General features: G+C 61.1%; 2 protein-coding genes across 4 annotated transcripts; both read left to right on the forward strand.

The window, feature by feature from the left end:
- Positions 1 to 1,044: 1,044 nt before the first annotated feature.
- On the forward strand, positions 1,045 to 1,596 carry VPREB1 (V-set pre-B cell surrogate light chain 1). Its single transcript, XM_081539077.1, has 2 exons — positions 1,045 to 1,090; positions 1,172 to 1,596. The coding sequence occupies exons 1-2, from the start codon at positions 1,045 to 1,047 to the stop codon at positions 1,594 to 1,596; spliced, it is 471 nt and encodes a 156-aa protein (XP_081395203.1).
- A 4,525-nt stretch (positions 1,597 to 6,121) lies between these two features.
- On the forward strand, positions 6,122 to 9,382 carry IGLL5 (immunoglobulin lambda like polypeptide 5). 3 transcript variants are annotated; one of them, XM_081539076.1, is made up of 4 exons: positions 6,378 to 6,565; positions 8,569 to 8,574; positions 8,678 to 8,796; positions 8,934 to 9,382. In XM_081539076.1, the coding sequence occupies exons 1-4, from the start codon at positions 6,378 to 6,380 to the stop codon at positions 9,251 to 9,253; spliced, it is 633 nt and encodes a 210-aa protein (XP_081395202.1). In that variant the 3' UTR covers positions 9,254 to 9,382. The 3 variants fall into 3 exon arrangements, with proteins under 3 accessions (XP_081395201.1, XP_081395202.1, XP_081395200.1); XM_081539075.1 differs by lacking the exon at positions 8,569 to 8,574 and having other exon boundaries at positions 6,122 to 6,574; positions 8,681 to 8,796; XM_081539074.1 differs by lacking the exon at positions 8,569 to 8,574 and having other exon boundaries at positions 6,378 to 6,574.
- The last annotated feature ends 2,611 nt before the right edge of the window (positions 9,383 to 11,993 follow it).

Below are 11,993 nucleotides of genomic sequence, written 5' to 3' on the forward strand. Positions count from 1 at the left end.
GGGAGGCTCCCTTGAACCTTGGTGGCTCCTGGGGTGGCATGACTCAGGACAGTTGTGGGGACCACTGGCTCTGTGATTGGACTCAGTCTCCAGCCCCCCACCCCGTCCTGGGAGCTCAGCTCAAAGCTCCCATCTTCCCATCACTGGATGGGGCTTTCTTCATGGCCAGCATCCTTCACGAATCACCCATTAATAAACTCAGGGCCCCCCTCCCTGAGTTTAACAAGCGCTGTATTTAGAGGCTGCCTCCCAGGAACCAGGGACAAGGAGCAGCCATTTCTTACTATACACACCGTGGTCCATGCACAGTATCTCATTTATGGACCTGAGGACCCAGGGGCAGGAGTGGACCCCCAGGACCACCAAGCTCACAGATGTCTCCTCCCTAGCTCCCTGGGGAGACCCCCGTGAGGTTGAGGGGCAGAGGCCTGGGGCAGGGCTGGAGCATGTAAGGCTACCTCTGCCCTCTCCTAAAAGCCCGCCCAGATGCTTCCTTTTCAGGAGCTGCTAGTCACTCTGGGTTCACTCCAGGGGGACCGGGGCTGGGTTTTCAGGGGGCGGGGCATGCTAGGGGCATTGGAGGGCCAGAGCGGCCCCTCACCAGGGCCCCTACGCCTCTGCAGCACGCAGCAGGTGCTCCCTGCCATGAGGACCTGTCCGCTCTTCCCGGTTCACCACACACAGAAGTGTGAGCAAGATCCTTACTCTGTGGGCTCAGCTTCCTTTGGGGGATGCAGAGGTCACCCCCTCAGGGACTGGCCTCTTGGGCACTGGTCTGTGAGCCCCGGGCAGGTGCTTCCTCCCTCAACGCTTCCCCTGGGTTAAGGCAGGAGCCACAAAAGCCAGCACGTGGCCGTTACCCCCAACCGACATCACAAACCCAGGAAAGTTTGGGATGGCCACGGGAGCCAGGGGAGCCAGGCGTGCCAAGGCCCCGCCCCTGGGAGGTGGGGAGGAGGGCGGGGGAGGGGGCTGGCCCTGCCCCGCGAGGATCTGGGGGCTCTGTGCACCCTGGAAGCAGAACTCTGCTCTGTCCGCCGCACCATGTCCTGGGCCCCCATTCTCCTGGGGCTCCTGGTCCACTGCACAGGTGAGAACCCCCGGAACTCGCGGCTCCTGCCCTTCCCGCGCCCAGCTCTGCCCCGGTGCCCACACGCCTCTGTGTCTCCAGGCTGCAGCCCTCAGCCCGTGCTGAGTCAGCCGCCTTCTGTGGCCTCGTTCCTGGGAACCACCGTCCGCCTGGCCTGCACCCTGCGCGGCGACCACGACGTTGGCCTTTACAGCATCTACTGGTACCAGCAGAGGCCCGGCCACCCCCCGAGATTCCTGCTGAGATATTTCTCCCACTTGGACAAGAGGCAGGGCCCCAAGGTCCCCCCTCGCTTCTCCGGCTCCAAAGACCTGGCCAAGAACACAGGGTATTTGAGCATCGCTGAGCTGCAGGCCGAGGACGAGGCTGTCTATTTCTGTGCTGTGGGGGCCCCGGGCATGGGGCGGGTGCGGGAGATGCAGAGAGAGGAGAGGGAAGAAAGGGAGCTGGCCACTCTGGGCTCCCAGGGCCCCCGGCCCCCCCGGGACACGCTCCCCTTGCACTAAAGGCTGAAGGGCCGCATCCCCGCAGGGTGGGGGTGTGGGCGAGGAGGCTGGGGCGGTGGGCTGCCCAGGGCCAGTACCCCCTGGAGGCTGGATTCGGGGATTAAAGCTGCTTGCATCTTGGGAGGTTGTTCTGTCGAGTGGTCTGAATTGGTTCGGAGGAGGCCTGGGATATTCTGTCAACCGTCAGAATGAGTGGGACGCACCTGAGAACCAGCGAGGGTGAAGGTCCCAGAAGACTGGCCAGTCGTGGTCTGCTTGGCCGGAGCCCCCAGGCTTGTGAGTCTTCCGGGGCAGGGGGCTGACACGGCCCCTTGGGGGTGCCCCTGCCAAGGACAGGACCCGCTGTTGTCACCTGATCGTGCACACGGGGTAGGCAGCTTAGAAAACACCTTTGTTGGCCCTCTGGGGAGGAGAGCGGTGCGCAGGGCTGGGTGTGGACTCGGTCTCCCGCTGGGCCAGGCCAGGCCTGTGCAGCCCAGGGCATCCTGCAGCATCCCTGACCTCCACCCCGAAACGGCCTCCCGCCCATAGTTATGACAACCACAGACGTCCCCAGACATCGCCGAAGGTCCCCAAGGTGGCAAAATTGCCCCAACCGAGACACCCTGGGCCAGATGAGAGGAAGTGTTCTCCGTAAGAGGCACAGATAGTAACTATTTTTGGTTTTCTGGGCCATACAATCTTTGTGGCAACTACTTAATTCTGTCCTGAGGGCTCAGAAGCAGCCACAGACCCTCTGTGAACGCACGGGCATGACTGCTTCCTGTTAAACTTGGTTTATAGAAGCAGGACAGGGCCGGGCTGGTTGTGGCGCTTGGACCGTGCTCCGCTGACCCTGCTCTGGAGAAGCACCCATTCCGGCCTCCAGGTTTCAGCCAGGCCACGCTGGGCAGGGTGAGCAAGGCCGCCCGAGGCTCCCTGTGCCAAACCCTCAGGACCCCGGAAGGCCCCGTGGGCAGGGGTGCGGCCTCGCCTATGGGCTTGTGGGTGAAGAGGAAAGGGTGGGTTCCTGCTACCCTGGCCCACCCCTGCACCCCGAGCCCCGAGGGGTGGGGTCCGTGTGTGCCCTGCAGAGAGGGACCTCGTACGTCCGTGTCCACACCACACGTGGACGTATCTCCCATTCGGAGAGGTGCCAGGTGAACCGTCTCCCCTGTGACTCCAAACTGGGCTGAGAATGTCCATTTCTCAAGACTGAAAAGACCCTCGGGGCAGCCGTTCCGTGTGTGTGTGTGTGTGTGTGTGTGTGTGTGTGTGTGTGTGTGTGTGTGTGTGTGTGTGTGTGTGTGTGTCCTGAGTCTCCTATAAAACCATCTCTCTCAGCTCAGGCTGGTTCCCAGGCCCCTCTGGGCTTCCGCTGTCTGAAATGCACTCAGTTCTTCCCGCAGCAGACCTTTGCCCCTGGGTGCTTTCCTTCCTGCATCAGACCTTTGAACTGTGTTGTTGGAGAAGACTCTTGAGAGTCCCTTGGACAGGAAGGAGATCAAACCAGTCCATCCTAAAGGAGATCGGTCCTGAATATTTATGGGAAGGACTGATGCTGAAGCTGAAACTCCAATACTTTGGCCGCCTGATGCAAAGGACTGACTCATTAGAAAAGACCGTGATGCTGGGAGAGATTGAAGGCGGGAGGAGAGGGGACGACAGAGGATGAGATGGTTGATTGGCATCACCGACTTGATGGACATGAGTTTGAGAAAGCTCCGGGAGTTGGTGATGGACAGGGAGGCCCGGTGTGCTGCAGTCCATGGGGTCGCAAAGAGTCGGACACGACAGAACAACTGAACTGAGTGGGCTTCCGCTCTCTGAAATGCACTGAGTTCTTCCTGCGTCAGACCTTTGCCTCTGGTCACGGACCTCCAGGCCCCGGTTTTCAGAGGCCAGCTAGGTGGTCCCCGAAGAGCTCTGTCTCTTGCTTGTAACCGGCCCTTCTCTCGCTTCCGTCCTCTGTGATTCTGGGGTTCCGAGTCACAGCAAGAAACCCAGAGAGCAGGGAGTCCGGTGGGCTCCTGCATCACCCCGCTCCCAAGTCTGAGCTGGAAACGCAGAACCCAGCGGGCTGGGACACGTCACCAGTGGTACTGAAGGCCAGGGCCCCGGTTAGAAGCCGAGGCCCGGGGGAGGGGATCTGAGGAGGACCCAGGGGTCTGGCGGGAAGGAGCCTACCTATCCGACGTAGTGAAGTGCAAGGGCTCTGCACGCGCACCGAGGCCCGTGTGGTTGTGACGGGGCTTTGGCCAGATGAACCAGTGGGGCAGGCGACCCCACTCGAAGAGGCCGGGGTGGGATTAGCATTCAGAGGCCCTGAGCGCACAGAGGGGCCTGGCTGGCATCTCATTCTCCACTGCGTCTCTGTGATGTGCACAGAGTGTCCAAATCCGTTTGCTCAGGACAGGATGTGAAATGAGCGAAACCAGGAGGGACACGTCCCCTCATCAGTGACTGAGGTGCCCCAGGGACTCCCTTATACTAAAGGCAGGATGAGTGTTTTATCTTCCCCCCTTGTTAGGACAGTTCCACTTAAGCTACATGTGTGGTCCACAGCTGATGCTCTGATGCTCTGAAGATGCTTCTCAGCCGCTCACCCTTCCAGGGTCCCCGAGGTCCAGCCAGATGCGGACTTCCAACCACGGCCACCATGGGATAGGTGGTCTGCGGCAGCGGCCAGGCACAGGGCACAGGGCGGGTGGGGAGCAGCTGGGGGTCCCTGCAGTGAGGGACGGCCCCTTCTTGTCCCCAAGACCTAGGGTCGTCCCCGGGGGGAACCACCGCTTCCCTGGGCAGTGGAGGAGTGTCACAACCGCCCAGGGGGCTGGCGGGGACCAGCTTCCACCTGGGACCCCGGCCCCCAAAGTGCGAGGAGCTAGGGTCCCAGGCTGGAGTGAGCCAGGCACCACAGTGGGGAGAAGCCGGACCCGGTCGGGGCCCCCAAGTGGGTCCGCGGTACCCTGCAAGGCGGCTGTTAGAGCGGCTGCACCGTTGCTGTTCAGGGCCTGGCCTGTCTCCCCAAGCACTGTGAGGTCTCGCAATTCAGTATCAGGCCCCTGCGGACGCCTGGTCAGTGTGTGTGGAACACGGGGATCCAAGCAAAGTCACGTGGTCCGTGGAGCCTGACCTCACCTTCATGAACTCCTGGTCACGTGGGGAAGTCAGTCTACCTGTTACAGCATCCCGTGACTGCGCAGGAGGACAGGTGCTGACAGGAAGTCTGGGGCGGCCTGACCACAAGGGCACATGGCTTTCATGAAATTCACTCCAGGGGCCCCTGGGGAGAGCGTCACGATGATGGACAAACTGTCGGGACCTGAAGCAGAGAGTGGCTTCAAACATGAGCTTGATGTGCAAGCGTGGATGGGACAACGAGCTTCGTCTCCTACGAACACTGGATCAGAACCACATTCTCCAAAGGTTCTCCTATCAAAACCTCCTGTAAGAAATCCATCTCCCATCAGCATCCAGAGCGTATTGATGTATTAGGGTGACTGAGGCAGGGCCCCACGAACCCGCCACCCTCCCCGAGTACGGATGCTCTCTGGCCTCCGTCTGTCCTGCACGACCTCACTCTGAAGGATGCTGGCTGCTCCCGACTGCATTGCCTCTACAACCTCTGTGAGTTGCAATGCAAACTTTGAAAAGTGGCAGTGGATGGCATCAGCGATTCATTCATCTCTTGATGGTTGGTGGTTTCCCCCAAGGCACACCAGATGGGCCAGTCATGATAATAACACAGGTAATAATAGCCGTCATCTCCTATATGTGTTGTGGGTGGAGCACTTCCCAGTTTACAAAGCACTTTGAAAGGATGGATTCCATCTGATTCCACTTATACAAGGTCCCTGTGTGTGTGTGTGTGTGTGTGTGTGTGTGTGTGTGTGTGTGTGCACATGCGCACGCCCAGTCGTGTCCAACTCTTTGGGACCGCCTGGACTGTAGCCCACCATGCTCCTCTGTCCATGGAATTTCCCAGGCAGGAATACAGGGTCCCTAGAGGAATCAAAATCGTAGACCCTGAAAGCAGAAGAAGGGTGGTTCCCAGAGCCTGCGGAGGGGACGGGGAGCTTGTGTTTACGGGAGACAGAGCGTCCGTGTGGGAAGATAAGGACGTTCGGGATGCGGGCGGAGGCGACGGCTGCTCTTATTATGTTTATTATGAGGGTGTGTGTGTGAGAGAGGGACCCGTGGATGTGTGTGTATATGCGTGTGTCTGTGTGTGTCTGTGTGTATGCGTGTGTATGAGACCCGTATGTGTGTGTGTGACCCATGGGGGAGGGTGTCACCCAGGAGGTGCCGAGCACGGCGCCTTACGCCCAGTTCTGTGATGAAGGCTTGGTTCCCCGCCCTGCAGCCGGCCTGTAACTGGGGCCGTCTCCCCACCCCCACCTCAGCTCCGGCCTCACTGCCCCTGCTGTGCTGTGCTCGCCGCCCTCCTGACCCCCCCAGAAGACGCCCAGGGCGCCCTTGGGAACAAGGCGGGAGCAGGTGTGTCCCCCTGGGTCCCTGGGGAGGGGCTGGCAGAGACTGCGGGGTGAGGCGGTTGAGCCCTGGATCCTGAGCAAGCAGGCAGCTGGCAGAGGGCCCCCAGGAGTACCAGCCCTGGGCCCTGGGGGAGGGGGCGGTGCTGGGGGCAGGGACAGAAGGCCCAGGCAGAGGACGGGGCCCCGTGGGGTGGGGCACACTGGGACGGCCCCTGCCAGCGAGGGGAACCGGGGCACTGTGGACCCCCTCCAGGGAGGACCTCACGCCAGCAGGTCTGCCCAAGGTGCCCTTGACCCTGAGGACACATGAGGTCCAGGCCAGGCCAGGGGGCCCGTGAGGCCCCCAGGGGTCAGCGCGGTGTCCCCAGGCAGCCCTGGCCCCTCATCCTGCTGGGCCTGGCGGTGGGCGCCCACGGCCTGCTGCCCCCAACGGCGGCGCCTCGGAGCACGGCCCCCCGCACGGAAGCCCCGGCAGGAAAGAGCCCGGGGAGCCTGTGGGACAGGTAAGGGCCGGGGGAGTCGTCGGGGGGCGCGGGGGTCCCTGCCCCCGACACTGGGGTGAGGACAGAGGTGCCGTGAGGGCAGACGGCAGAGGGGGAGACTCGGCCGGAGGGTGGGGCCTGAGGAGGCTTCATCTGAACTGTTGGCATTTTGTCTGGTGTGGACTTGTTTGCATTAATTGTTTCTTATGTAGTAAAGCATCATGTTTCTGGATTGCTGGGTTTTTGGCCTCCCTTGCCGTTTGCTCCCGAGACTAGTGTCTCCCCCGCCTCGTGCTGGTCCTCCGAGTGGGACAGCACGGGGAGGCGGGGGCGGGAGGTCTCGGGGTGACTGCCCTCGTCCTGGGGTCCCCGCAGCTCCCCTAGGCTGGTGAACCACCTTCTTGCCCTTCCCCTCGCCGGGCAGGCGCTGGCCCCTGGAGTGGGGAGCCTTCCTCTTCTCCAGGGGAGGGTAAGATAAACTATGGTATATTCTTGTAAGGGGTATTGCACAGTCATTTGCTATTTCTTTTTTCAACTGTAATGACATAATAAAGATTTTTTTTTACACCAGGGCTACAATATGTCATACTGCCATACTATTTTTATTTCAATTTACAGAGCAAAATTCTTCCTTTTTGGTATGCATGCATGTTAAGTTGCTTCAGTCGTATCCGACTCTTTTTTTCAACCTTATGGACTGTAGCCTGCCAGGCTTCTCTGTCCATGGGACTCTCCAGGCAAGAATACTATAGTGGGTTGCCATGCCCTCCTCCAGGGGATCTTCCTAACCCAGAGGTCAAACTCATGTCTCCTGCATTGGCAGGCGGGTTCTTTACCACTAGCACCACCTAGGAGGCAGTTGGGAAGCCCCTTTTTGGAATAGCGGGTGCATACACATGAATGAAACCACAGAGTTGTGTGACCCCCACCCCAATGAAGATCCAGAGCACTTCTGTCCCCTTCCCAAACTTCCCCGGGCTCTTGCGTAGTCAAGCCCCCTTTCTATTCCAACCATGAAGAACCACTGATTTCCTTCTTTGATTTGCCATGCAAAGCAGCATGTGGGCTCTTTATTTCCCCGGCCAGGGATTGAACCTATGGCCCCTGCAGCGGAAGCTTGGCGTCTTAGCCACCGGACAGCCAGGGAAGCTCGCCCCTACCCTGATCTCTTTCTGACTCTATAGTTTTGCCTTTTCCAGATATCAATGTCATCACGCTGTATGTAACCTCTTTTTCAACCAAACATTTTATGTGGGGATTCTTTTGTAGATTCGCATGCAGCTGTAAGACGTAGTCCAGGGCATCCCAGATACCCTTCACCTAGTCTCCCCCAACGGTGATGTCTTGTAAAACAAAAAATGACGGCCAGGGTACGACAGGGATGCAGTCAAGTACAGAATATTCCCAGAGCCACAGGGAGCCCTTCCTGGCCACGCCCGCTCCCTTCCCTCCCAAGCCCTGGCCTATGTCATGCTGGCAACTACTAACTTGGTCTTCTTTTCTAATTTTGTCCCCTCAAGATTGTTCTATAAATGGAATTGTACCGTTTGTAACCTCTTGGGGACCAATTTTCTTCTGAAAATTTTTTATTGGAGTATAGTTGAGTTGCTCGTTTCTGCTGTACAGCAAAGTGACTCAGTTATACGTAGATATATGTCTACACTTTTTTAGATTCTTTTCCCACGTAAGCCATTCCATGCCACGTTCAGTCATGTCTGACTCTTTGTGACCCCATGGACGGTAGCCCTCCAGGCTCCTCTGTTTGTGGGATTCTCCAGGCAGGCATACTGGAGTGGGTTGCCATGCCCTCCTCCAGGGGATCTTCCCGACCCAGGGATCGAACCCGTGTTTTACAAGCCGTGACAGAGTGTTGAATAGGCTCCCGGTGCTATATAGTGGGTCCTCATTAGCTGTCTGTTTTATATATTTTAGTGCATATATGCCAGTCCTGATCTTTCAGCTGATCCCTCCCCTCTCCCACCCTTGGTAACCATAACCATAGGAGAAGGAGGCAGCAGAGGGTGAGATGGTTAGACAGCATCACCCAGGGGTGCCGTGGCTGCTGGAGGGCTGGCTACCCACACCCACTCCCACAGGACACAGCCCCGTGTCCATCATGCCCAGCAGGTTCCCGCTCCGGCCTGGCCCCCGGGGGACAGGCCCTAGGTGCTGGCCCGGTGTTTGGTCTGAGGCTCCCTCACTGAGGCATGTCTTTGGCAGTGGGACCGAGGTCACCATCCCAGGTAAGTGGCTCTCACTCCTTCCCCAGCCTGTCGCACCCTCTGCTCTCTCGGGAAAGTCACTTTTCTCTGTCTCCAGAGGTCAGGGGCTCCACCAGGGACGCTGCCACGATGACCTTCCGTCTCTCTACCACCCACAGGTCAGCCCAAGTCCACACCCTCGGTCACTCTGTTCCCGCCCTCCAAGGACGAGCTCAGCACCAACAAGGCCACCCTGGTGTGTCTCATCAGCGACTTCTACCCGGGTAACATGACCGTGGCCTGGAAGGCAGATGGCAGCCCTGTCACCCGGAACGTGCATACCACCCAGCCCTCCAAACAGAGCAATAGCAAGTACGCGGCCAGCAGCTACCTGAGCCTGACGGGCAGCGAGTGGACATCCAAGAGCAGTTACACCTGCGCGGTCACGCACGAGGGGAGCACCGTGATGAAGACAGTGAAGCCCTCAGAGTGCTCTTAGGGCCCTGGGCCCCCACCCTCGGGGGCCCCGGGACGCCGGGAAGGTCTCCCCTCCCACTGTGGTCCCCTATGTCCCTTCCTCCTGCACCCAATCTGCTTGCATCAAAACGTCCTCATCGTCATTCAGAAACGCTGCTCGCTGCTCGGTCTTTCCTTGTCTCGTGTTTAATCGGCAACCTCTCCAGGATTCTGGAGATTCAGGAAGCCCAGGCACCAAGGAGAAAACACCCCAAGAGGGGAGGCTCACAGTGTCGGGGTTGGGGGGGCAGGCATCTCCCAGAGACTGGTCGGGACCCACCCCCCGCCACCCTCTCCTCCTCTAGCTGCCCATGGCTGGTGCCGTGAGCGCTCCGCCCCTGCCTGGTGGGGACCTCCACACCTGCTTGCCCCCGGCGTGTCCGTTATCTGCGGTGTGATGGCTTTCACTGTAACTAACCAGGGACCGTGGCCTGCATCCGTCTCTCCGTGTCTGCTGGGCCTCCGGGCTGGGCCACTCCTAGGGGCCTCCCAGTCCTGGCCCCCCCCTGCTTTCTCCCTGGCCTCCGGGGGCCCCTGTCCTCCTGGGCTCACGGGGAGGGGGCTTGGACATTAGCTTCGGCTCTGGGGCACGGCCTCCCTCTACCCCGAGCGCTCTGAGCTCACCTAGACCCAGATCCCCGGCCCCAGGACCCACGGCCTCAGGGGACGGAGTTGTGTGTCCTTGGGTAGGAGGGACTGGCTTCTCACGCCCTGGCCTCTCCTCTGGGTCAGGAATCAGGGTCTGGGCATTCGGGGAGGGAGCGGGAGAGGGCGGCCTCTTCCTGGAGACCCTGCCCTAGTCCCGGTTGGGAGGGGGCTCCCTGCCCCCTGCCACCGGAAAAGGCCAACCTGGCACAGGGTCTGCCTGGCCCAGCGGCAGCATCTTGAGGACAGAGTTCAAAGGCCAAGCCCCCAGGACAGGCCCTGTGGTCCCTGTCCCTTCCCCAGACCCGCCTTCTGCTGCCTCTGGCTCCCTCAACGCCAGCTCCCCCCAGCCCAGCTGCTTCGTCCCGTCCCCGAGGCCACGGCTTCACGCTCCCCGCACTCCGCTCCCGCTGGCCCCTCCGCTGGGCTTACCGACCTGGTCACTCCCCCACCCGACGGACCTGCCGCCCCCCAGTGCCCCGAGGTCCACGCTCCCCACCGTGACCCTCCCGGGGGCCCTGAACCCCGGCGATCTGGGCTGACTGAGCGCATGGGGGCTGAGAGGAGCCACTCCCTGGCACACCCCCCACTCCTGACCCCGGGTCCCTGGGGCTGCCGGCGGCGGGTTCTCACACCTCTGGGCAGGATCGGGGACACGGCCCGGACCCCACCACCTGCCGGCCGCAGACCTGCTCAGCGTAGCTGGGAACACGTCCTTGGCAACAGGGAGTCCAGGGGAGCTGGCTGCACCCCTTCCACGTCTCAGGGGCCCCGCTGGGTGCTGGCTGGGCGTCATGGAGCCTCTCGATGACGGCGGCCGACTTGGTGCAGCAGCGTCCCCCACTCCGCCTGGCCGGGGACTGACCATCCCGGGCTCAGCTGCAGGCATCACCTGTGCCGTGAGGACAGCCTGGCTGGTGCCACCCGGGGTCCCGCTTTCCCTCCTGGGTCCCCAGGCTGCCCCGGGAGGAGGGTGCTCCCCTCATGGGTGAGGACACAGAGGTCCTCAGAGCCGAGGCAGCCCCCGGGGCCCACAGGTGCTCGAGACCACACGCCGCGGTGGGCACCCAGGGCCTCTCTTGGGTCATCGCCATCCCCAGGAGCCAGGAGCTGAGCCCACGACCCCGCAGCCCCTGGACGTCAGCAGCCCCCTGAGGCTCCGTGGGGTGGGGGTCCCAGGTTCCTCAATCTATGCTGACTTGGTGCAGGGTAGGGGGGCAGGTTGGAGGGGGTCACAGACCCTCTGAGTCCATACAGCAAAGCAGGGCAGGTTCTGTGGGCCCATTTCACAGAGGAGAGAACTGAGGTTCAGCAGGAGGGGTTTGGGACCTGTCCCGGGTCACAGGGGGAGCTGCTGGCTGACCGGCTACACTCCCTCACCTCAACCCCCCCCCCACTCTTTCCATGGCCCCTCAGCCGTGACGGGTCATTCATTCACTCACTCACTCACTCATTCAGCAAACCCTCGGTGAGCACTGCCGTGGGGCGGTGCTGGGGGCAAGGAGTTAGGACCACCTGTTCTGAAACTGCCCGTGCACTGGGGGAATGGCCAAGGAGCCCACCGTCGACCCCACCATGTCCCCCAGCCCCTAGGTCAGCTCCCTGCCTGCGGAGGCTCGCCCCACACATTTGGGGCCTAGAGGTGGCCAGGGGCCGGGACAGCCCTGATTCAGGGTCCCCTCCCTGCAGCTGGGGTTGGGGATAATGGAACCTCACTCCCTGGAGGGCCGGGAGGGCTGGTCAGGTGGAAAATGAACGTTTGTGGCCTCTGGGGTTGACAGTTGCTGCTGCCATTGGCGACCAGCTGCTCTGGGCCCAGCGGCCTCAGGCCAGCACTCCCAGGCTCCCCGCGGGCCCTGCACCCTCACCCTCAAGCAGGTGGCTACCCCTGGGAATCACCAGGCTAAAGCTGAGTCTAACTTTGCCCTAAACAGAACTCCGGTGACAGCAGGGAGCTGTAAGGGGAAGAGAAACCGACTCCGTGGTCAGCGGGGCGTGGGATGGGTGCCAGACGGCCACGTGTGGCCCACACGGTGGGACGGGCCAGGTTCAGGGCTGACGTGGGATGTTTGTGCAGC

The sequence above is a fragment of the Giraffa tippelskirchi genome, chromosome 11 (assembly GCF_054371585.1).
Source record: "Giraffa tippelskirchi isolate mGirTip1 chromosome 11, T2T-mGirTip1v1.2.pri, whole genome shotgun sequence".
In the NCBI taxonomy this organism is placed as follows: Eukaryota; Metazoa; Chordata; class Mammalia; order Artiodactyla; family Giraffidae; genus Giraffa; species Giraffa tippelskirchi.